Raw genomic sequence first — 23,594 nt, forward strand, 5'->3', positions numbered from 1 at the left:
AAAATTAGCATTTTGTAGGTATAAACATGAAACCATGGGCAACTTTAATGTTAGCCCGCCATCACTATACCAGCATCACCTGTGGAAACCACACACATGACTTAGGGGCTGCAATATAGGTCAGTGGTGGTACATGCTTAGCATGGTGAGGGCCTAGGTTCAACCCTGATACTAACGCACATGCGCGCGCACGCACACACACACACACACACACACACACAAACACACACACACACAAACACACACACACACACAGGCACGCACAACCATGCCAACACACATAACACACAATATAAACACATGCACACACAGCAGTTTACTGGTAGAGAGGCTGGGCTGCCCTTGAGCTGTGTTTCCCCAGAGTTTCAGGAGTCAGCCTGACTTTGCTAGCATCAGGTCACCAATAACACTATAGACCATCGGCTTTTTTTGATTAATTTATTTATGTGTATGAGTGTTTGCGTGTCTGTATGTGCATCACAAGCATGCCTGGCGCTTGAGGAAGTCAGAGAGTCCATGTGGGTGCTGGGAACTGAATTTAGGTTCTTTGTGAGAGCAACAAGTGCAAGTGCTCCAAACCACTGAGCCATCTCCCCAGCTCCCAGTGTGGACCACTTTGGAGTCCTCCTTCTGTTGTCACTCCCAACCCCTGCCACCATCCCCAGCTCCCAGTGTGGACCATCTTAAAGTCTTCCCTTCCGTTGAGTCCCCCTCCCATTTTTTATTTGCTTGTTTCCAGACAAGGTTTCCCTGTGTAGTCCTGGTTGTCCTGGAACTCACTTTGGTAGGACAGGCTGGCCCTGAACTCACAGAGACCCACCTGCCTCTGCCTCCTGAGTGTTGGGATTAAAGGTGTGTGCCGTCACACCCAGCTCCTCTTTCTTCTTTTATGAGACAAATTCTCACTCTGTAGCTCAGGCTGGCCTCAAACCTTCAGTAAGTCTCCTGCCTCAGCACCTCTAGTATTGGGATTACAGGTGTGAAGTCTACTTTCTCTTTTCTGTGTTGCCAAAGGATCTAGACTAAAGGTGTGTGTGTGTGTGTGTGTGTGTGTGTGTGTGTGTGTGTGTGTGTGTGCATGTGTGCGTGCGTGTGCGTGTGCGTGTGTGTGTGTGTATGAGTCTGTCCACATGAGCCTGTGTGTGTGAGCGTTCACGTGCGACACTGGAAATACCTTGAAAGAGATTACAAATACGCCTTCTGTTTCGCTTCCATACTGCTGAATGGCCTCTTCGTCTTCTGTCACCATAACGATGGGCATCCTGTCCTCGCAGTGGTGGTAGTACCACACAGCTGAGTTGTATATGCTCCTGGGACAGCAAAGGGTGGTAAGCATCCCAGGCACGACACAGAATGTCACACTTGGTGACATTGCATCCTGTGTCCATATGTAGCTAATCATTCTTTCTTCCTTTTGTCCTTTCTTTACACAACAAATACTTCCTGGGTATCTACTCTAGATAACCAGGGGCTGGACCCCTGTGGGACAAGAAGTAACCAGAAAGCACCTCCCATCTCTTCCTAAAAGTTCAGTCCCCAGAACAATGTTTTCAGTTTCCCCATTCTGTCACTTTGTAACACTTTCTAACTGGAGGCCGAGCTACAGGGCACAGGGGAATGACAGCAACAGTAAGGAAGAGGAGGAACAAGTATCCAGCTGAGAGAAAACCCAGCTTCACCTGGCAATCCAAGAAGACCTGACAGGAAACCACGTGATAAGCCTGGGATATCCCCCAAAAGCTTTAGTCTGGGTCTGGAGAACTGGTTCGGGACTGTACTGCATTCTCAGGGAAACACACAGATTCAAAGGTCCATTCTGCAGTCTCTGTCCCTTTCTATAGGCCTGTGGCGCTCACACTCCAAAGACCCTTGGAATCAACACCTAGGGGCACTTAGCTAAGAGCCTGGGATCTTACGTTGGGCCACCTTGTGAGGTGTTCTACAGGGCTTCCCCAAGGCCCCGGCAGGCGTGGCTGAGCCTCCTTGCCCACCTAAGCTTCACATCCTCCACTGCACCCCCATCTTACTGCCATCACTTCTGCTCCTGCTCTGGGGAACCACTCTCTGCAAGTATTCCACACCCAAGCGCTTGCTTCATATACTTCTGGGCAGACCTGAACTAAGCCACTGCATTTTCTAGAACAGTTCCATTTAGTGAGACTGGCTGAGGACATTAAACTGAGCAAGTCATCGAAAGGCTTCAAAGGTAAGCCTTCTACACCACCAGTAGGACCTACCAGTTCTTGCTCTGGTCTAGGAGTCTCAGGCTGGGGCCCTTCATCTCCACAATCCCAAATTTAACAATTATGTATTCAGATGCCACTCCTAAAACACTGTGTTTACCACAGTCTGGAATAGCTGTGCTGTACTTTGTACACAGCAATTCCAAAAAGCCATAGATGAGGAAACTCAAGAGGACCCTATGAAGAGTAAGGTAAGTGGGGGCGCACCTGGTCTGCCACTTCTCCATGGCTTCCCCCTTTTCCCGGGGGAGGTAACAGTGCTGCTGGAACTCGTTAGCAAAGAGAACGCAGTCATGGCGAGCATCCTTCAGGAGGTTTCGCAGTTTGTTATACTGTCTGCAACACAGGGGACAGAATAAATCTAACTCAGCAGGTACTCATCTCCTGACAACTCCTGCCAAGGATCAAAACAGATGAGGCTTCTCAGAGTGAGAGATAGATTGCTTAAAACCCAAGAAATGTCCTGGCACTGGGGAGACTGAGGCGGAAGGACCATGAGGCTGAGGGTGGTTTGGGAGACATAGTGAAAGTCTGTCTCAAATAAGGGCTGGGAAGATGGCTGAGCAGGCAAAGTGCTTGCCGCACAAGCATGAGGACCTCCATTCAACCTTCCCAGAACCTGAGTAAAGCCAGGTGAGATCATTTGATGTCCTGGTGCTCATACTGGGAGGTTGGGGGCTGGAAATGGGGAAAGCTCCAGAAGCTGGCCTGGCCGTGCAGCGGTGAACAAGAAATGCTGTCTGAAACAGAGTGGAAGGCAAAGAACAGGAGCCAGGGCTGTCCTCTGACCTCCACGCACACTATGACATGACATGCATGGGTGCTCTAGTACACGCACGCACGCGCACACACACACACACACACACACACACACACACACACACACACACACCTGGAGGAAAGCATTGATACTTACTGGCTTTGGTGTGCTTGCTGTTAGTGGTTCTCAGTTTTGCCTGTTAGTTGCCAGCACTCTGGGAAGGCTCATTAATTAGTTTGCAGAGGAATTAGACTCCTTCTCCTGCTTTCCCTCAGAGATGCCTGGCCATTTTACCACACAGCTACATTACCTCCCCTACTACAGCTATATCACAGAGGCAGGTAGAGCTTGGCACCTTTGTTTTGATCCCCACTTTGTTGGCAAATGAATTAGTGCATTTCCCTTTAGCTGGCAGGCCTAGCAAAGGTCATGTAGAGTAAATACGTTTAAGGGTTTATCTGTGAATTATATTTATGCAGTCTCCATGATTTAATAAAGTAGAGATAGACCCATCTGTCAGACAGTTAACAGAAAGTATAAGTTTTCCCAGTCAAGAGCCTTCTAGCAGGGCTGGAGAGGTGGCTCAGTGGTTAAGAGCACTGACTGCTCTCCCAGAGGTCCTGAGTTCAAATCCCAGCAACCACATGGTGGCTCACAACCATCTGTAATGGGATCTGATGCCCTCTTCTGGTGTGCCTGGAGACAGCTACAGTGTACTTATATAGAATAAATAAATCTTAAAAGAGCCTTCTAGCAATGTAATGTGAGGTGGAACCAAGCCCAAACAGCAAGTCTGCCACGTGTCAGCTTCTAAGAAAGAGCTTTCCTAGGACCTGTAACCAGGAGATTACAGAACACGTTCAGGCACACTCAGGCAGTTAGGTTAAAGGGAGTGGGTTGGGTTGTTGGTTTTGCAGTGCCTGGTACTCACTCTGGTTATTTGTGGACAAATGATCACTCTAACATCCTTCCTTCTGCAAGTGTGTGACCCCCTCCTAGGCAGGGTGGAGAGGGTGAACTCTGCTGCCCCTGCTGCACTGAATGTCCTAGGAGACACCATCTAGACAGCCAGGGCCGCACCCGCAGCGGCCTGACTACAGCAAGCAAAGCAGCTCTTCTGACCAGATGAAAATCAGAGCTGCCACATGACTCAGCAAGCTCTAAAAGAGAGCACCAGGGACTGTGACACAGCTCAGGGTGGAACACTTGCCAAGCATGCAGGGGCCCTGGAGTGAACCCCGAACCCTGCTGAATAAATAAGCACACAAATGGATAAAACCCAACAAACAAAAAGGGGGTTCAGATGGATATCTGGGCACCTGTGCTCACAGTGGCACCGTTTACAGCAGCTAAAAGGGGGATACAACTGAATGACAAGGAATACATATCCAACGTCAATGTTGCTTGGCCTGAGAAATGGGGATTCTGACACATGCTGTCCCATAGGCGAATTAGAACATAGGGTAAGTGGTATCCAGTCACAAAAGGACAAACATTGTGGATCCAGCTATGTAAGACATGGAGAGTAGATACACAGAGGCAGAAAGCAGGCTTGTTACTAGTGGTCGGGGTCAAGGACAGAGATGTGGCATTTAAGTAGTACAAACTTTCAGTGGGGAGATGAATTCTGAGCTTAAGGGTGGTGGACAGCACACAATGGTGCCAACAGACACACTGCCACCAAACTATACACTTAAGAGAATTAAGGAAATATCAATTTTTATTTTCTTTAAGGCAAGTTCTCACCCAGGCATGGCTGCACATGACTTTAATCCCAGCACTCAGGAGGCAAAGGCAGGCAGATCTCTGATTGTGAATCAGAGGCCGACCTGGTCTATACAGTGAGCTCCAGGACAGCCAGGGCTCTGTGAGAGACTCTGCCTCAAGCAAACCAACCAACCAAACAAACTAACAAAAAACCCCACAGTACTCTGGAGTCAGGCAGGCAGATCACTGTGAGTTTAAGGCTAGCCTGGTCTACAAAGTGAGTTCCAGGACAACCAGGTTATAAAGAAAAACTGTGTTGTGAAAAAACAAAAACCAAACCAATCAACCAAGCAAACAAACGACAGTCGCTCAGGATCATGCCAACCACTATGCAGTGATCTTCCTGCCTCCCCCTACCTGGTTTACGTGGCGCTGAGGACCAAATCCAAGGCTTCGTGTATGCTTAATAAACACTGCACAATTGGGTTAAATCCCTACCCTCCAAAAGGCTGCCTTTTACATGTATATATGTATATGTGTGTGTGTGTGTGTGTGTGTGTGTGTCTCATGACAATTTTAGAAAGAGCTATGTTACTTAGCAACCAAGCAGACAGACAGGCACCCCAGACTCCCTCACTTCAGGGAATAAATTTGTGAGAGGCAGGGAGGGCTGGGGTGGCTTTCTGGGGCAGGCCTGAGACCTGAGGCACAAATGGAAGGAAGGCAGAGAAGCAGCCCGAATGTGATGAGTGGGGACAGAGCATTTGAGGCAGCGACACACTGCTCCACTCTGTCCTCAGCACCCAACCCATAGCAGGGCCATGAGGAGTGCAGGGTCAGCACCTGTGTCAGCATTGATGCAGGCCAGGATTTGGGGCCTGAATGAACCGCCACCTTCAGAGTCCTGTTACCTCTGCCAGCCATACACACATCACCTTCACTTTATTTATTTATTAATTTTTGAGACAGGCTCTCCCTATGTAAACCAGGTTGGCCTTGAACTCACAGAGCTGAATCTGCCTCTGCCTTCCAAGTGCTGGGATTAAAGGCTATGCCAGCATATCTGGCCTTTCCTTCATTTTAAATTGCATTTGATATTGTGTGTGTATGATGAGCGTGGGGATGTGTGCATGCCACAAAGCACATGTGGAGGGCAGAGGACAGCCCGTGGAGCTGGCTCTCTCCGTCCACTTTCTGAGGGTCTGTGTGCTTCCTTTGGTCAGCCGGATAAAGGAAATGGACAACGGCAGGAGCGTACCGATGGGGAGGACAGGGACTCAGCAGTGAATCACTCTGAGTGTAACAGTCAGGGCTTCTTGGAGATGTGTGGCTTGTGGTTGTAATTTAGTAGTGCACACATACAATACAGTCATAACTTCTGCAGTCAGGAATCAGGCAGACAGCAGCCTGTGTGAAGCCAGCACAGAGACGCCTCAAAGCACCTTGGACAAAGCAGTGGCAGTCAAGATCTTCAATCTTAAGCATGCCGGTCTTAGGCCAGAGCCCGTGGGGCACGGTTTTGATCATGAGAGGTAGGAAGACTAGACTTCCCAGCTCATCTTTGTCTACAAGGAGTTTGAGCCAGACTGGGCTACATAAGATTCTCTTAAAACAAGTTTCAGTCAGACAGGCTTAGATTTTTTCTAAACTTGTCAACTAAATGTTTCAAACCATTTCCTGAATATGGTTAAACTAACTTCTTTAGACTGAATTTTGGGGATGGGGACGGGAAGGGAGAGGTACATCATCTTGCTATGTTGCCCAGGCTAGCTGTGAACTCCTGGGTTCAAGTAAGCCTTCCATCTCAGCCTCCAAGTGCTGGGCCTGCAAGGTCGTGGCACCGTGCCAGGCTTGATGGCTTTTTATTATTTTTATTTGATGGGGCTTTGCCTACAGATGCAGCACCTGCCTCTGCTGGTGACACCCTTGGAGGGCCAGCAAAGAGAACTGGGGAAGTGAGCTCAGCACTGCCTGCCTTCACTGGGCTTGGCAAGGCCACACACGGGTCTCCTGGATCTACTTTCAGGTGCAACAATTGCACATTTATGTCTCTAGTCCTGTTAGCCAATACTTTCATGGAATTTATGGATTACATTTTGGAGTATTTCAACAATCGTTGTGCTACAATTGGAACCATAAAAATTATATTCATTTACTTTGTGCTCAGGTGCACGCTCATACATGGAAGTCGGAGGACAACTTACTGGAGTTAGTGTTCTTCTTGTATCATCTGTGTCCCAGAGACTGACCTCAGGCTGTGAGTATTGTAGAATTGTAAATGTATTCCCATAGTCCCTTGGTTTATTAAGGAATTGGCTCTGGGACCCTAAGACTACCACAGTCTGCAACTGTTCAGGTTACAGATATAACATGGCCACGGGAGAGCTGGAGAGATGGTCCAGCGGTTGTGGGACAGTAAAGGCACCCTGGTTCCGGGTTGAGGAGGCTTGAACCCCAGAGACCTTGAAAGGGACAGTAGGCGTTTTACCTCACCCCAAGGGAACTAGGCCCATCACTAGCCCAAAGCCCTCCATAGATTTGTGATCATCAGTCACGTAAGGGCAATGCCCCAAGCCCCTTCACAGTTAGAGGATGTGACTACAGGTCATGTAGGCTCAAGACAGATCTCCATTATAATGAGGTACCTAAAGGCCTAGAAGCTTAGCCACTGAATTTCCCTTCTAGACACTCTTCCCTAAGGTATTTAATCTCAGGCCTACTCTGAGAAGTGGGGTACAGTTTTACTCATCCACTTTCTGCCATGACAATAAATGTCATAAAACCATGGGCTGTCTCTTTTCATCGGGATCCGCCATGGGGAGCCACAGAGAAGGCCTTCGCCTCAGAGCCTCCGTCTAATTTCCTGAAGAAAGCCTCCCTGCACCACTCCCAGTGGTGGCAGCCACAAGCTCAAGCCACCACCAAGCCAAGACTCTTGTGTCCAGCTTCCAAAAGCGTCTGAGGCCTGTGGTGGAGCAGATCAGGAGGTCATTGTGTGTGTGTGTGTGTGTGTGTGTGTGTGTGTGTGTGTGTGTGTGTGTGTGTGTGGTGTGTGTGTGTGTATGTGTGTGTGTATGTGTGTGTGTGTGTGTGTGTGTGTGTGTATGTGTGTGTGTATGTGTGTGTGTGTGTGTGTGTGTGTGTATGTGTGTGTGTGTGTGTGTGTGTGTGTGTGTGTGTGTGTGTGTGTGTGTGTGTGTGGTGCAGGGGCAGACATCAAACCTAAAGCGGTTAAGACAATCTGTTGCTCTTGCATAGGACCTGGGTCTGATCCACTCAACCACAGGGTGGTTCCTAACCATCTAGATCATAGACTGGAACCTTTCTTCTTTGTGAGTTAGTGACCTCAGGTAAATTTATCACAGTAACAGAAAACTGGCTAATACGGCAGTCTGTCTGCAATGCTGACTAAAATCAGTGCTGCTCTTTTAGAGGCCACAGACACCCCAGGATTTGTGTAGAGTCCTCTGTCTTCTCCTTAAGTGTCCTGTTTCTGACTGGTTACCTGAGACGAAACCTTAGTGCTAGCCTTGGCACCGCCTCCTCTCCATCACACATCTAAAATCATTACTAAGTCCTATAAATCATAATTAAGAAAAGCCAGGCATGGTGGCACACACCTTTAATACTAGCACTTGGGCGGCAGAAGGATCTCTCTGAGCTTTAGGCTAGTCTGGTCTACATAGTGAGTTCCAGGCCAGCCAGAGCTATAGAGAGGCCCTGTCTCAATAGGCAGATAAAGAAACCTGAGTCTATCAAACAGTCAGTTCTCATCCCCATTGCCCCCAGCCTCTGACAACCACTAATCAATTACACACACACACACACACACACACACACACACACACACACACACATATTTAAGTTTTATTTGCCTTATGTGAGTACACTGTCACTCTCTTCACACACACAAGAAGAAGGGGTCAGATCCCATTATAAATGGTAGTGAGCCACCATGTGGTTACTGGGATTTGAACTCTGGAAGAGCAGTCAGCGCTCTTAACCTCTGAGCCACCTCTCCCTCTATCTCTATTTTTGTCTATTCAGGACATCTTATATAAATAAAAGTATATGATTAAATTTTTTAAGCTAGTTGATTTAATTAATTTGTGTGTGTGTGTCTGTGTGTGAGCCCGTGTGTGTGGCACAGAACAAACGTTGGAGATCTGAAGAAATCTTGTAGGAATTAGTTCTCTCCTTCTATTATGTGGTTCAGAATTAAAACCAGGTTGTCAGGCTTGGTGGCATCTTGCTGGCTCCAACATATACATCTTTTATGTATATATGTATATAGGTGGCTTCTTTCAGTTAGCATAATGATTTCAAGGTTGATGCAAGTGGTAAAATGTTCAGTCCTTTTTATAGCTGAATAGTACTCTATTTTATGGATCTACTCTGTTATCCTAAATATTACCAGGTGAAGGCCACTTGGGTTGTTGTTACACAAATTAAGGTGTTGGACCAGTGAGAGAGTTCAGTAGATAGAATGTCCTACTGTGCAGACCTGATAACCTGAATGTTGTCACTCACACATTGCACATACATCACACACACAAACACTGGAGTACACACACACACACACACACACACGCACCATTTAAAATTAAAAGAACCCACTAGAAATATCTGTAGTGTTTTCAGTTTCAACATGGATGTACTTCCAGTTGCCATGGTTACAGAGATACTTTCTCCAGTTCCCATGGTTACATTCTTAGGAAACATTATTGATTCCTACCTACTGAACAAGTCTTGGGAACACCTATTTCCATCCATAGCTAAGCTGCCAGTATCCTCACTATAGTTTAGAGATGGTTTGAATGTGTTCTCTATTGCAGTGAAATTTCATCCCTTTTGTGAGATATTCAGTGTGGAAAGTCAATCAAATTCCTGTGCATAAAAGCAGTGATTCTGGGGAGCGGTTTGGTTAGAATTCAAACGTCATCAAGTAGATGAATGTTGGTGGCTTTACAACCAAGGAGAAAAGTAACCTTCCTCAAGTGTCTGTTACAGCGATTAATACAAAAGAGGCTAATGCAACACCCCATCTGCAACACAGTGACAGCCTCCAGCCTTCCTTCCTCCAGGATTCTTTTCAACCGAATCCAGTAATCTTTTAAAACAAGAATCTGTTATCATTCTACCCTGCACAAAATCCTTCCTTGACCTCCAAAGCCCGTGAGGCCTTCCATCTGACCAAGTGTCCCTTCAGTTCTTAGAGTGTACCACATGTCCTCCTCATGGATGCTTGGCCAGCAGTCTCCTTTCCTAGAAAGCCTTTTCCCGTCCTGGGGTCCTCACCAGCATCCGTAAGTGCTCAGTACAGGCAGCTCACTCAGCAAAGCCCTCCCTTGTCCACTGGTTGGCTGGGACTCTGCTACAGCCATGTCCTGTACTTGGGAACGTCTGCTACAGGTGTGGCTCTATGTCTGTTGGAGAGAGGACCTGCCCTTGTCTGTCCTCTCTCAGGACTGCATCTCCCTTTGCTTACTGCTGTGTTCTCAGTCCTAGCACTCTCTGAACAAACATCTGAATGAGCATATATGCATCTGAATGCATGAGAGTGTGGAGAACCTCATAGAATTATCGAGTGTCCTTCCATTGAATAAGTACCTGAGGACGGCTGGGTGACAGGTATGACAGGTATTCTCAACAACCAAAGCTTGACATTATTCAGTTGTTCTCTACAGTTTATTTATGAGAACAGGTGTTCTCTGCATTGGTAATCCTGAGATCAACGTAGAAAGCCACACAACACGATTACAGGTTACATCTCTCTGTTGTAAATGCAACTCTGATCACTTCGTTTCATTAAAATAACACCATCTATCACATTGCCTGGGAGCCAATCCCCTGTGCACTCATGTTCCATACCTCAGGGCACTTCATTTAAATGGAAACCATCTAGAAATAACAGATCTGACTATACAAAGAATGAATGCTTTTGCCTGTCTTTGTTTCTCACACAATGCAATATAACAATAGTTTACAGAGCACTTGGACTGGTTTAGGTGTTTTAGTAACCTAGAGATGATTTAGAGCCTACAGGACAGTGAGTGAAGATTATTTGCAAACACCATGCTATTTAAAACATAAAGTATAACTTTTATTGGAGGAGGATGGGTACAGGTGGAGGTCAGAGGACAGTTTGAGGGGTTGGCTCTCGCCTTCCACCACGTGGACACTGAGGTTTGAACTTAGGCTTGGTGGCAAGCTCCTTTACACATTGAACCACCTTGTTAGTCTAATACAGTTTTATTTAAAAGTTTAGACTTATTGATTTTATATCTATTTTGCTGAACATATGCATGTATAGCATGAAAATGGTTGGTACAGCTGTCAGAAGAGGGAGGGCATTGGATCCCCTGGAACTGGAGTTTTAGATGGTTGTGAACCACCTTGTTGTTGAGGGGATCAGACCTGGGTCCTCTGCAAGAGCGACAAATGGTCTGAACTGTGGGACCACCTCTCCAGCTCTCCCATGGCCATTTTATGTCTGTAACCTGAACAGTTGCAGACGGTGGTAGTCTTAGGGTCCCAGAACCAATTCCTTTAATAAACCAAGGGACTATGGTAATACATTTACAATTTTACAATACTGTGCTGTTTATTAAATTTAGGGGTTTAATTTGCTTTTAAAGCTTATTAAGTACTTAAAAAGACTATAAATAGATTTATAGCTAAACACCAATACAATTATGCGTGTTTGTTTGTGCAGACAGAGTCTCATTTAGTCTGTACTGGCTTTAAGCTTTCCGAACAACAGAGACTAACATAGAACTGAACCTTCTACTTAACAATGTTGGGATTACAGGTATCTGACACCATGCCTGGCTCTTGGGTATAAGGAGAGCCGTTTTCTGCTAGAAAAAGGGCTGGTACTGTTGCCATTTGAGTAAGCCTATATCCTGGCACTTGGTTTACCTTAAAGCCACTGACAGTGCAAGCTGACCAAGTGCTCCTTTTAATGAAATATCAGGAGGGTGGGGCCTATTTGCCGGTTTTCCACCCTTTGCTTTCTCCTATAGAATCCTAAGACACAGGGTAAAGCAAAACAAAACCCAATGCTGGGAGCTCTTCATCAACTTAACTACTAAAACATTCAGGAGAAAGGACATTTAAATTCCAACTCTTTGCTTTCGGTTGTCCCAGGAATTGGTTTTCAAAACAATCCTAATATTAAAAACGTTTTAGAAAACAGAGGTTGAAGCGGATTGCGGTGCATGAGTGAGCCGAACGGTAACAACAAATTGATTTTAGCAAAAGAAATTGAAATATGACACCTGCAGCAGTGTTTAAACCTGGCTGTGTGTAAACATCTATATGTCTGTGTCTAAATAAAACCAACTTCAAGCTTATTTTAAAATATTCAATTTGAAAAAAAACCCCACGTACATTCTAGCTAATGTATATTTTTTTCTGAACTGAGCATAAGGACAATTTATCATTTTCATACACAAATAAAGAAAACTTTTATCTTTTACTACCAAAGTCTGAAGAAACCAAAACATCTTAAAAAACAGAATAAATACAGTTTCTGCTTGTTAAATAACTTGGGGTGTTGAGGGTTTGGGAATATAATTCTAACGTGCTATTCTCAGAGTCGGATCATAAAAGTTCAGATCGTAAAAGTTTCCAAATATTAAATGAAGCCAAACTGTATTTTAGGGCATTTGCACAAAAAGGGGTAATACCTCTTTCACTTAGGTACAAGGCAAGTATTTTAAACTGGTCCAATTAGAAATGTTTTGTTCCGCAAATACAATTACTGTGGCTGATAGTTACAGGACTAATCTAAAAATCAGAATGAGCTATTTTTTAATTTCGTTGAATAAATCACTGGAAGTACAGTTTGCATCTACAATAGAGGAAGATAAGACTTAAATGTATTCTTTTCCAAAGAAAGGAATGCTCCTGAAACAATCTACCTATGAATAAGATTAAATAATATACATCATTGGCAAAATTAAAAAGAAGACATGATTGTGCCACCCGTAAAAATGTAAACCAGAAGCCAATTCACCATAGAATCCTAACTATGTCCATCCTGGGGATACTGCAGTTTATTGATCTACAGCCAGATCTTTTGGCCAGGTGTTGAAGCACACATATAAAATGTTACTGCATTCCTCACCAGCAAAGAGAATACCAAATTAGTTTCAAAAATCCTTTCTGACAAAATAATGAATTCCTCCTCTTTCCCTCTAACAAAGACCTTTTCTAAAGGGGGCTGGGGAACCTGTACTATAAATAAATAAATAATGCAAAACAGATACCTCCGGCCTCTCTGATGCTGCACAGCTTGACAAGCCGTTTGCATGAAAATAATTCCCTTCAACTCGGGGAACTCCAGGACCTCAAGGTAATCCTGGACAACTTTCCAGTCTGGGATCACATAATGAGTCACTTCAGCAGACAAGAGCTTCCCATCTGAAACATAATTCAGAGTGGAAGCGATTAGGTAACATTTTCAAACCTGGTTTATGACTATTTCAATGTCGCAGTGCTCCCGGTGTGCAAAATAACTTCTCATCTTAATTTCACCTTGAAGTTTTTAAAAGACAAGACAAATCTAGTTTGGTAGAGGCTCAAAGTTCAGATTCATTGCTTCCCCCTCCCCTCAGCTGTGATTAAGTACAAGCCCAACATGGTTTATGCTGTTGCCAGTACTTCTTTGAGAGGATGACTGATATTTTAAAAACAAGTACATCCTTGGAAGAAGCTAAATTTCTACTAAGCCATCACAATAGAGTGCACATGTGTGTGTGTGTTAATCACTTGTATGTACCTAAAAATTCCAAGGCTGTTCTGTCTGAAGCTTCTGAACATGGCTACACTGTTCTAGGATTGAAGAGAAACATACTAGAAAGGATGTGCTATACAATCCATGGGCAGCGGCAGGGTTTCCACTCAACTGACACCTGCTTGGTCAAGCTGCGACCTCGATTATGTATTCTGAAAAGACCTCCTCATGTTCATCTCCGGGGGGTAACAAACAACAACAGGCTGCCTGAAAATCGGGCAAAGTCTAGCTCCCAGCATTCCCCAGCCTAAGTCCCTAGTCCTAAGATAAAGAGGCTGTCATGCTGGAGAGACTGCGTACTGGTAGGAGCAGAGCAGGCAATGCCAAAGGTCCAGCAGTGAGCTCAGGAGCAATGCCAGTAGCTACTTTCGGGAGAAAGGAGGTGCCTACGCCCTCAGGTCCCCCAGGAAAAACCGAAGCATCCGGTGCCTGCAGGCTCTCGGGCCTCCCATTTGACCCGGCCATTACAGTGGGCTGGTCCAGAGAGGAGCGCCCCTGAAGCTGCAGGCCGGTGCTGCCTGCTTCCGATCACTAGGAGGGACGACCGGACGCACTGTGGACGCTCTAGGGCGTCTCCTGGGCTGCCCAGACTGCTTTGCTCGCTTCGGTTGCCTACGGTCCGCGAGGGTCTGGCTCCGCCCTTGACGCCAACCCAAAGCCGCCCTTGCTCCACAAGCTGCGGCTCTCCGGTCTCGTTGGGTCCGGCTTCCTTCACTAGGGCCCGGCCACCCTCGCTCCTCAGGCCTCAGCTCCCTTTACTCGCGCCTAGCCGCCCTCACTACGTCAGGCCCCAGCCTTCCTTGTTCCTTCGGTCCCGGCTTCCCTCGCTCTTCGAGCCCCAGCTTCCCTCTCCGGTCCCAGCCTCCCTCCCTCGCTCCTCTGGCGCCGGCCTCCCTCTCGGATCCGGGCCTCCCTCTCTCCTCCGACCCCGGCCTCCCTTGCTCTTCCCGCCCCGGCCTTCCCGGTCCATCCCGGCCCTGACCGTTGCGGCAGGTGGCAGGTTGCGGGCACAGGGGGCTGTTGCAAGGTACGCTGGGCCGCAGATAGTGTTCGCGCACGATCCGCAGCGTCCGGCCCTGGAAGGTCCTCAGCAGCAGCACCTTCTCCCGCTTCTGCAGCATGCTGGCGGCGTCGCCCGGCACAGTGGCCGGGAAGCGGCGGGCGGCAGGCGGAGGCGAGGCCGAGGCCTGGGGCCCGCCCCTCCGGCCTGGCCCGGCAGGCGGCGGCTTTTGGGTTCCCGCTACCGGGAACGACCTAGCCTAGACTGAGGAAACGCCTGGCCCAGCCCTGCCTGCACCTTTGACTCCTCTCTTTGCCTTAGTTGCCCCGGGGCGGGAAAAGTGTAGTTAAACTGTTTACCCAAAGAATCAGCGGGTAAGACGGTAGTCTGTGGCAGCTAGTCTAAAATTCCCTTGTGAAAAGATTATTTTTACTTTCTTTCTACCCACAGGCCGGTGTGGGAAGGGCTTGCCATATTAACAGAGGTAATAACTATTGAGTTTTTTCATCCTTATTTTTGCAATATCTGAAAGAATTGAAAGGCTCAGCAAAAAAATACTGGTAACCCTGCTAGCCAAACCTGGTTTTCCCCTTCAAAATATGCTTATTTTAAATTTTAATGCATGTAAACATTCAAACACTACAGATAAAATGAAAACCAGTCCTTCTGGGGTAAACACTGTATAACTTTTATAGCGCTGGCAGCCTCTGGCAAAGGAATTCTTAAAACTGCTATTGATATGATCACTAAGTACTGTGCTTGTAGTGTTTGACAAAAAGGACAGTATCTTGGGAGACCACACAGCCTCGATTCTCCAAGCACTGGGCCCACTGGAGCTACGTTAGCAACTTCATACAGGAGAGTCTCATTTAGCTTCCTTAAATCAAAGGAGTGGGCGTGTATTTTTATCCTCATTTCACAGTCTGTGAGGCTGCATTAAGGGAGCTTAAGTGTCCAAGGATACCTAGTTATTAAATTTCAGAACCAATGTTCGAGCTAGAAACTGCTTAACTTCAAAGCGGGTTAAGCATCATCTCTTCGCTGGTGAGTAAAACACAGGGCCTGCACCTAAGGAATTTACTGCTTGGCAATCTTTGGTTAATGTGGCTGACCCAGTTGACTGGAAACACCTGGCTCTTCCAGTACAGCTGAAATAAACCAGGACCAGCCTTTCATTTCACCCTCAGGGAATGCATAGAGTTATGGTCCCCTCCTCCTTGTACCTCTGTGTCAAATCACTCGGTGAAACTCAAGGTAAACTTGTACAAATGGGAAAATAATGTAGAACTGGCGCACAGGCCACAGTGCAAGGAGGGTTCCTAACGCTCTCCACAAAGAAAGAGGCCCTTCCTGTCTAACACAGGTGTCAGTTCCAGAGAGACCAGACGACACTGAGTAGCCAAAATTGTTCTCTACATTAAAAAATGCTTTAGATAACTGTCCACCAGTCCCTCCCCAGTTCCCTTGCTATCTTTTTAAAGCCACTGGTGCTATGGGGTTGGAGGAATGACTTCAATTAGGTACTAATCTGCCCTTAATATCTCTCTTCAGCACTTTGTAGCTCGAAATGAACCACCCTTTAAGGAACAGCATACCTAGGGTTTTATGCAGAGTTGATTTTTATCAGTGTTTAAAACAAGGCTGGAGCTTAGTTGGCAGAGGGCTTGCCTAGCAAGCACGAGGTTCTTTGCTGAGCACCGCCCTACCCCCAGGAGGCCTATAATCCCATCACTTGGGGATGTAGGAACAAGATGATCAGAAGTTCGAGGCTGTTCTTGGCTATACAGTAAATTGGAGACTAGCCTGGATGCATGAGATGCTATCTCAGAGAATAATTACAGTAGTCCAATGTCCATCGCACATCTCCTTGGTTTGTGTTGGGGCAATAACATACAAATTAATTGCTTTTTCCCCCCACCCACTCCCTCAAATTAATTACTTGAGATGGTGTCAGCTACCCAGGTTGGGTTCAATTTTGCCATGTAGTTAAACTTTTGATCCTTCTGCCTGTAGCTAAGTCTTGGGATTACAGGTACCTGGGGATGGAACTCAGGGCTTTGTGCATTCCAGGGTAAGTACTGAGCCATATCCTTAGCCATATCCACATCTCTCTTCCTTACACCCTCTCTTTTCTCTCTCAAGTCTTTTGGAGACAGGGTCATGATACGTAGCCAATAGCCTTGATCTCTTTCCTTACTCCTCCTCCCTCCGTCTCTCAACTGCTGGGATTCCATGTGCCCAGGCCTGGCTTTATACATTATGTTGAGAAACATGATTCCTTAGTTCTTAGAAATGATGTGTAATGGACCAGAGCCTTTTGCTTGGTTGTTTTGGTGATTTGTCTCGTTGGCCATCTGAGACCTCTGGACCAGAAGAGCGCCTATCAGGCAGAATAAACTAATTTATGTTACAGAAATATGAGACTTAAATATGAGTTTTGGGCAGGTGGTGATGGCGTATGCCTTTAATCCCAGTACTTGGGAGGCTGAGTTAGGCAGATCTTGAGTTCAAGGTTAGCTTGGTTTAGAGAGTGAGTTCCAGAACAGCCAGGACTACGCAGTGGAACTGTTTTGAAAAACAAAAAACAAAGAACAATCAGTTTCTTCACTAGTGAGTTATCTCAGCAGGTAAGGGTAACTGCTGTACAACACATATATTTTACACAAAATGTAATAATTACCTGGGTGGTGGTGACACACCTGTAATCCCAGCATTCAGGAAGCAGAGGGAAGAGGATCTCTGAGTTCGAGGCCCAGCCTGGTCTAAAGAATGGGTTCCAGTTCCAGGACAACCAAAGCTGCAGGGAGAAACCCCATCTTCAACCCCAACTCCCTAAAAAAAAAAAAAAATCAATAAATTAATTTAAAAAATTCTCAGTGTCTTAGGACAAGATCCTGCATGGGTACCGAACATCACTTGTCTTTCTGTAGGATCCAGGCTAGTGGAGGGGAATCTCTCTGGAACATTGTTGCTCAAAGGAAAAGGGGGAGAGAGCCCTCTAGAAAGCTTCACACCAACCAATAATTCCGCCTGGAAGAAATGCTGTCGATTTGCCATTGGCCAGAGCTAATCACATGGCCACACAGCCAGAGGAGGTGTGTTCTTCAAGCTCTGAAGGCGGACAGGGGAACCTTTTGAATATAAAAACAAATTACCATAATGCTCTGGCCAAACCCCTCAGCCCTGAATGAGTCAATCCACTCCACCACCAGCTTCACCCTCATTATTCGGGACAACTTTAGCCCAGCTCACTGTCTATCCTTCTTTGATGTTCTACCTCTTTTGGAAGAAGCCCTTCCAGAAGTTAGCAAACCAAGCTTGAATCTCTACACATCTGCATCCTTACTTCTCTTGCTTCCGTATGTGATCCCTTATGGTAGATAGGGTGAACTCTCTTTGCCAAATTTATGTCCATATTTTCTCCAGGCACTCAGATGACCCGTGCTGTCCTGCCTCCCTTACAGATAGATGGGTGGTGGCCACGTGTCTGGGTTCCATTCGGCAGAATGTCAGAGTATAATGGCACTGTTTCTTGGAATGGCTCACAATACTCCCCAACCCAACTCCCCACCAACATGCTTTCTCTTAGTGTTGCACCAGCTGGGTGCCAAAGCCCAGGGCACTGGCAGCCCAACATTAAAGATGGCAGAGCTCTGTCTACTTTGGTTCTTGAAAGTCTGTAGAAGCAGAGCTTGGCCTTTCCTTAACCAGAGGACTCTTGTACAGGAAAAATAAACCCGGGGTTGGGGATTTAGCTCAGTGGTAGAGTGCTTGCCTAGCAAGCGCAAGGCCCTGAGTTCGGTCCCCAGCTCCAGAAAAAAAAAAAGAAAAAGAAAAAAAGAAAAAAACAAAAACAAAAAAAACCCTTTAAGGGTCTGAGTAGGTGAGAATCCTAACATTTGTCAGGCAGGGAAGGAGAAGCAAACGAAAGCGTTCGAGGTCAGCTGTCATTCATTACCAATGGATATTTCTGGTAAAGAGACCGAGGAGGCTGGAGGTGTGGCTTAGTTGGTAGAGAATATTAAGATACTTGTCTCACAGTTGCAAGGCTGTGTTTAAAACAGACAAATAAAGCAAGATACTGTACACACAATCAGGCAGTTTGATGATTTCTACAGTTATACTAAACTATGCAGTCCTCCAGTTGGTGGGGACCAGTGCGATCTGCCCTGTTCTGGCTTCATAGGGGCAACAGCACCACCCTGGGCAGGGGATCTGATGGCTTGCTTCTCTCTTTGGCTGATTCTTTTCTCTGATAACCTAAGTGTAGATGGACAGCATGCTGCCCAGATAGCAATACACTGTGGCCGCTTCCGGCATTCTGTGGCCAATGGAAATCTCTTGCCAGAGCACCATTTCCCTGGTGTATGGCTTCCATCTTTCTCTGAGCACCAACAAGCCTTCTTAGAAGCTTTGGGAACGCAGAACTCAGTGTCTACTGGATCATAACCTAAGCCTCATTAAAGGTTAGCCTGGGGAGGGAGGGGGCAACTCTACTGAGGGCTGAGAGGCCCAGGATGGTAAATGTACAAAGGAAATTCCCGAGGATGAGATGTAAAGACCAGAGTGCATTGCAGAAGCAAGCGCTGCAGTTTCTGTGTCTGTTTACTTCTTATTGACTTATTTATTTTGACTTTAGTACAACATGCCTACCAGAACACAGCCAAACAATGCAGCAGGAGGCCAAGTAAGAATGCAGAAGTTCTGTTCTCATCGGCCGTCTTCTGTCAAGCACACACTACTGTTGATCGCTTCTCAGCCATTCGGCTTAAATCAAGTGAGCACTGTTGATAGGTTGTATGATCCCAGGGGTCAAAGATAATCCAGAGTTTGCAACTCTCTGGCAATCCCAGCGGAGGCTTCTTGGCTTGTAACTGGAGGCTTAAGGACCTTTTCCTTCCCCCCTGTTTCTCCCCGCCCCTTCCTGTCCTCTTCCTTCCCTTTCTGTTGCTGTGATAAAATACCCCAAAGAGGATGCTGAGGAGGCTTAGTGGTGAGGGAACCTGCTGCCAAGCCTGAGGACCCAAGTTTGATCCCCAGGACCCACAAGCAGAGAGCAGACTCCTGTTGTCCTCTGCTGTCACATATGCGCTGCGGCATGCACACTGTGGCGTGTGGATGCATATGAAAGAAATAAAATGTAATAAAATACCTAACGGAAGCATCTTAATGGAGAAAGGGATTTCTTGGCCCACAATGCCACAAAGCGATCCATCATGGTAGGGAAGGCAGGGAGGCAGGAGAGTGAGGCCGCTGGTCACCTGTGTCCACAGTCAGGACTCGGAGAGGGATGGTTGCTGCACTCTAGTCACATTCTCCTTTCTATGCAACCCACGATCCCTCCCAGGTAATGGTGCTGCTCGGTGAGTGAGTGATTTTACCTCAGTCGGTCTAATCAAAATAATCCCTCACAGACAGTCCCACAGGCCCACTTCCCCATGTGATTCTAGAGCTCACCAAGTTGGCAGCTGAGATTAACCGACGTATTTCCCCTTCATGTCTTTTCCTTTTCTTTCGTTTTGAGAGGCCAAACCTACTCCATCTTGGGACCGGCCTCCATCTTAAAGAAGAGAGAAAAAGCCTGAGAACTTGACCTGCAGCAGAACTCAAGCTGCATCCATATACCAGGAAGGACCTCACAGCTTGTCCTCGGCCAGAGTTACTCCCTAGCTACTTCCTAGCAACAGTTAACCAAAGATTAGACTGACTGTTTTAGATGTACTTTCAGACCGTTTGTGATCAAATACGGGCTTGCTTCAGAGCACCCACCTGTTGGCTTATAGTCATTCTATGAGATGCTTGCCAGACTGGACACCCCTCCCTCACCCCCCTCACTTGCTCCTATTTTCCTATAAGAGTTCAGGGTTGCTCTGCCTTCCCTTCCTGTCCTGCTGTTCAGGGTTGGGTTGGGGGAGAGCCCAAGCCCGAGCCTATAATAAGGAGACCCTAATGCTATTACATTGGAGATAGCTCCTTGGTGGTCTTTTGGGGTTCATGAACGTTTCCTGGCACAACAGTTTGGGTGTGGAGTGGAGAAAGGCTCTTTATGCAGCCCAGGGGTCACCACACTTCAATCCCCCTGCTTCAGCTTCATGCACCTCATGTGTGCACCCTCATGCCCAGTTTGTACTTGCTGTATTCTCACATTTAGTTCTAAAAGCACCGCCTTGACTGCTGTTCAAAAATACGTTTTCCAGGAAAAGAAATGATGTGGGAAGGACTGAATCAACCACCCAGGCCACACACTAAGCCAGTGGCAATGTCGACTTTGAACCTAAGTGGACAGGCTGCAGAATTCTTATAGCGATGACCCAGCTGTACACCCTCTCCTTAGTAAACATGGAGACTTGTAGCATTATGGGTGCATTCTGTATGGCTGCCCACAGGAGCCCAATGGGCTACAGAACAGGAAACCATGACACTCAGTTATTTTCCTTACCATTTACCTAACTTCTGGGGCTTTGGCAATCTCAACTGTATATGGCCACCTGCACAGATGGTTCTGGGTCCTGATGCTAATGAATCAATGGCTCTAAAGGTTATGTATGTGTCTGCAATTACCCCATTACCTAGAGTCACTAATACCCTCACTGCCCTCACTTATACCCCATGGCAGTGGGTTGCAATGGTTGTTGCTAAGATCACTTTGCTACTGGTATTAGTGAAGATTTCATTTCCTAAATGTTGAAGGTTAATATTAACCTTTGATTTGGCATTCAGAACATTCAAGGGACCCCAATAACACACTTTTCAATGATTATTCTGAGATGTTCTGGTAACTTGTTTTAATTTAAGAGAAAATGATTTTACACTTACAAGGGTCTCAACCAGATTTTCACTGTACCTACCGGTAACTCTAGTGTTCTACCACTAGGAGGTGCTGTTTCATCGATTTTTTTTTTCTTTTTTTTTTTTTTTTCTTTTTCTTTTTCTAACTAAGTGCCTCACTTGGTCCCTTCGATGGGAATATCTGATAGTGAAAACCTTGGCCTTTCACATACCATTCTTAAAATGTATCCAATTACTGGAGACAAAAAAGAAGCAAGCAAACAGGTTAGTGTTTTAACAAAACCTTTATTCAAGGAGCTCAAAGGTCTGGGTACTTCAACATTAATTAGAAGCTAAGCTTCATTGATTAACACAAAAAAGAAAAGAAAATCCCGAGTCTTCAGGCAGAGTGGAAGAAAATTCAGTCACCTGGCTTGCCAATTACAATTCAAAAATAGAAACATTGCTCTTGTGGTTTAATTTTTTTGATTGATTTTCTTTGATGAGATTAAGTTTTTGTCTATCTTGTAGAAATGTCTCAGCAGGTCTCGATAAATATTTATTTCTCTGGGTAAATTCATCACACAGAGCTTTCCTATTTACTCTGCTTTGTTACTGCGTATATCTGAGTTGGGGTGGGCAAATCCCATTTTACATCTGTGTCAGTAGACTAAGAGTTCTGAAATCAATATAAATACAACAAAGTTTTTGGAGAAATGGAAAAGAAAACAAGGCATACTTGACCAGGTTCCTGAACTTCTAGGTTTAGGATAAATTAAATAAATAAATCTACTTATTTTCACTGCTTAGTAAGTAAAGCAAAAGGGATATTAAAGGGTACTTTTATATCTGGTTAAAAAGCAAGAGAATGCGGACTGAAACTGAAAGTGCCAGTTATTTTAACTGTTTGTTTCTGGGACAAAGTCTCTCTACATATTCTGGGGTGGCTGTGACCTCTGCAATCCATGCACCTCAGCCTCCTGAACACTGAGATTACAGGCACATACCATCACACACATGGGATCTAAATTTTGTTTAAAAGGCCCTTCACACCATCACCAAGATTCTCACTGAACAAGTAACTCGGATAAAGTGTGTCTGCACCAAAGGGCCAGGAATCTTGGATTGTCTTAGATTTCTGTCTACGAATGTTTTTGTTTGTTTCTTTGTGTTTGTTGAGACAGGGTTTCTCTGTGGGACAGGCCTGGCTGTCCTGGAACTCAGAGATCCACCTGCCTCTGCCTCCCCAGGGCTAGGATTAAAGGCCTGCACCACTGCCCAACTACAAAGATGATTAAAAAAAAAAAAAAAAAAAAAAGAGTCTTGGACTAGCAAAATGGCTCAGTGAACAAAGGTTGCATGGCTTCAGGGCTGAGTCATCCTGGGTCAAACTTGATGGTGGAGCCTTGCACAGAGCTTCCCTCCTCCCGCAACTGGGGGACAGTAGCAAGGCCACACTTCATTGTTCTCCCCAACAGCTTCTCACAAAGAGGTGAGCTGTGTCCTCCAGATTAGGATCCATCCTTAGAATCCCTGTGACAGTCCCTGAGAGGACTCCTGGCATCTCTTGAGGATTTAAGATGTCAGGCTTCTCTGAGCCCCCCTTCATCTGGTGGCTGCGGTGAGCAAGCCTAACTCAGTGGGCATCTGGGCCCTGTGCAGAGCCTTTCATGCAGAGCTTTGATGGGCAGACTTGAAGAGCTCATCTCTGTGGTGTTTGGGTGGGAGGAAGCAAGGGGTTTCTCCCCTTTCCCATCCTGTACACACACACACACACACACACACACACACACACACACACACACACACACACACACACACTTCAAGAAATACCATTAAAAACATATTCTTTTGCCCATGAGAGAACTGGCTTAGATCTTAGAAACTGTAAGAATCTTATCCTCTTTATCATTTAGCTTTCAAGGCCTTATCTTTTGTGACTGGAAGGCATTTTGGTGCCCTTCCAGTTCTACACACACTGTTCTTTAATTAGCTTGAGGCAGTACAGTGATCACATAACACTTCCCCTTCTCTGAAGCTCCCAGCACCTGCCAATCCCTGATCCAGCAGCCAGAGGGAAGGGGTAGTCCTTGAGGCCTCAAATGCTGTTATTCCAGTGTATATAAAAGTGTAGACAGTAACCTGAAGCCAGCCTCGTCATTGGTGGAGGCAGATTTAACAGCAACATGCATACCCTACTTATTGGCTAATGCTGGCATGAGATTTATGATCCTGGTGACTTGGAGTTTTTTGTCCATGGCCTGTTACATTCATCATCTGGTTAAAGTTGAAAAAGGAAAAAAAACCAACTAAATA

At 46.1% G+C, this 23,594-nt stretch overlaps 1 protein-coding gene across 1 annotated transcript in view; it reads right to left on the reverse strand.

Moving 5' to 3' along the window:
* Dis3l (DIS3 like exosome 3'-5' exoribonuclease) overlaps window positions 1-14,753 on the reverse strand; it is a 37,614-nt gene extending 22,861 nt beyond the window's left edge. The window contains exons 1-4 of the mRNA XM_032909933.1: window positions 14,493-14,753; window positions 12,984-13,137; window positions 2,451-2,579; window positions 1,175-1,310 (exon numbers count right to left, since the gene is read on the reverse strand). Coding sequence (XP_032765824.1) covers window positions 1,175-1,310; window positions 2,451-2,579; window positions 12,984-13,137; window positions 14,493-14,631 — 558 coding nt within the window. The 5' untranslated portion in view covers window positions 14,632-14,753. The remainder of the gene's footprint in view (window positions 1-1,174; window positions 1,311-2,450; window positions 2,580-12,983; window positions 13,138-14,492) is intronic.
* Between the last annotated feature and the right edge of the window lie 8,841 nt (window positions 14,754-23,594).

This window comes from Rattus rattus, chromosome 8, assembly GCF_011064425.1.
Source record: "Rattus rattus isolate New Zealand chromosome 8, Rrattus_CSIRO_v1, whole genome shotgun sequence".
Lineage (NCBI taxonomy): Eukaryota > Metazoa > Chordata > Mammalia > Rodentia > Muridae > Rattus > Rattus rattus.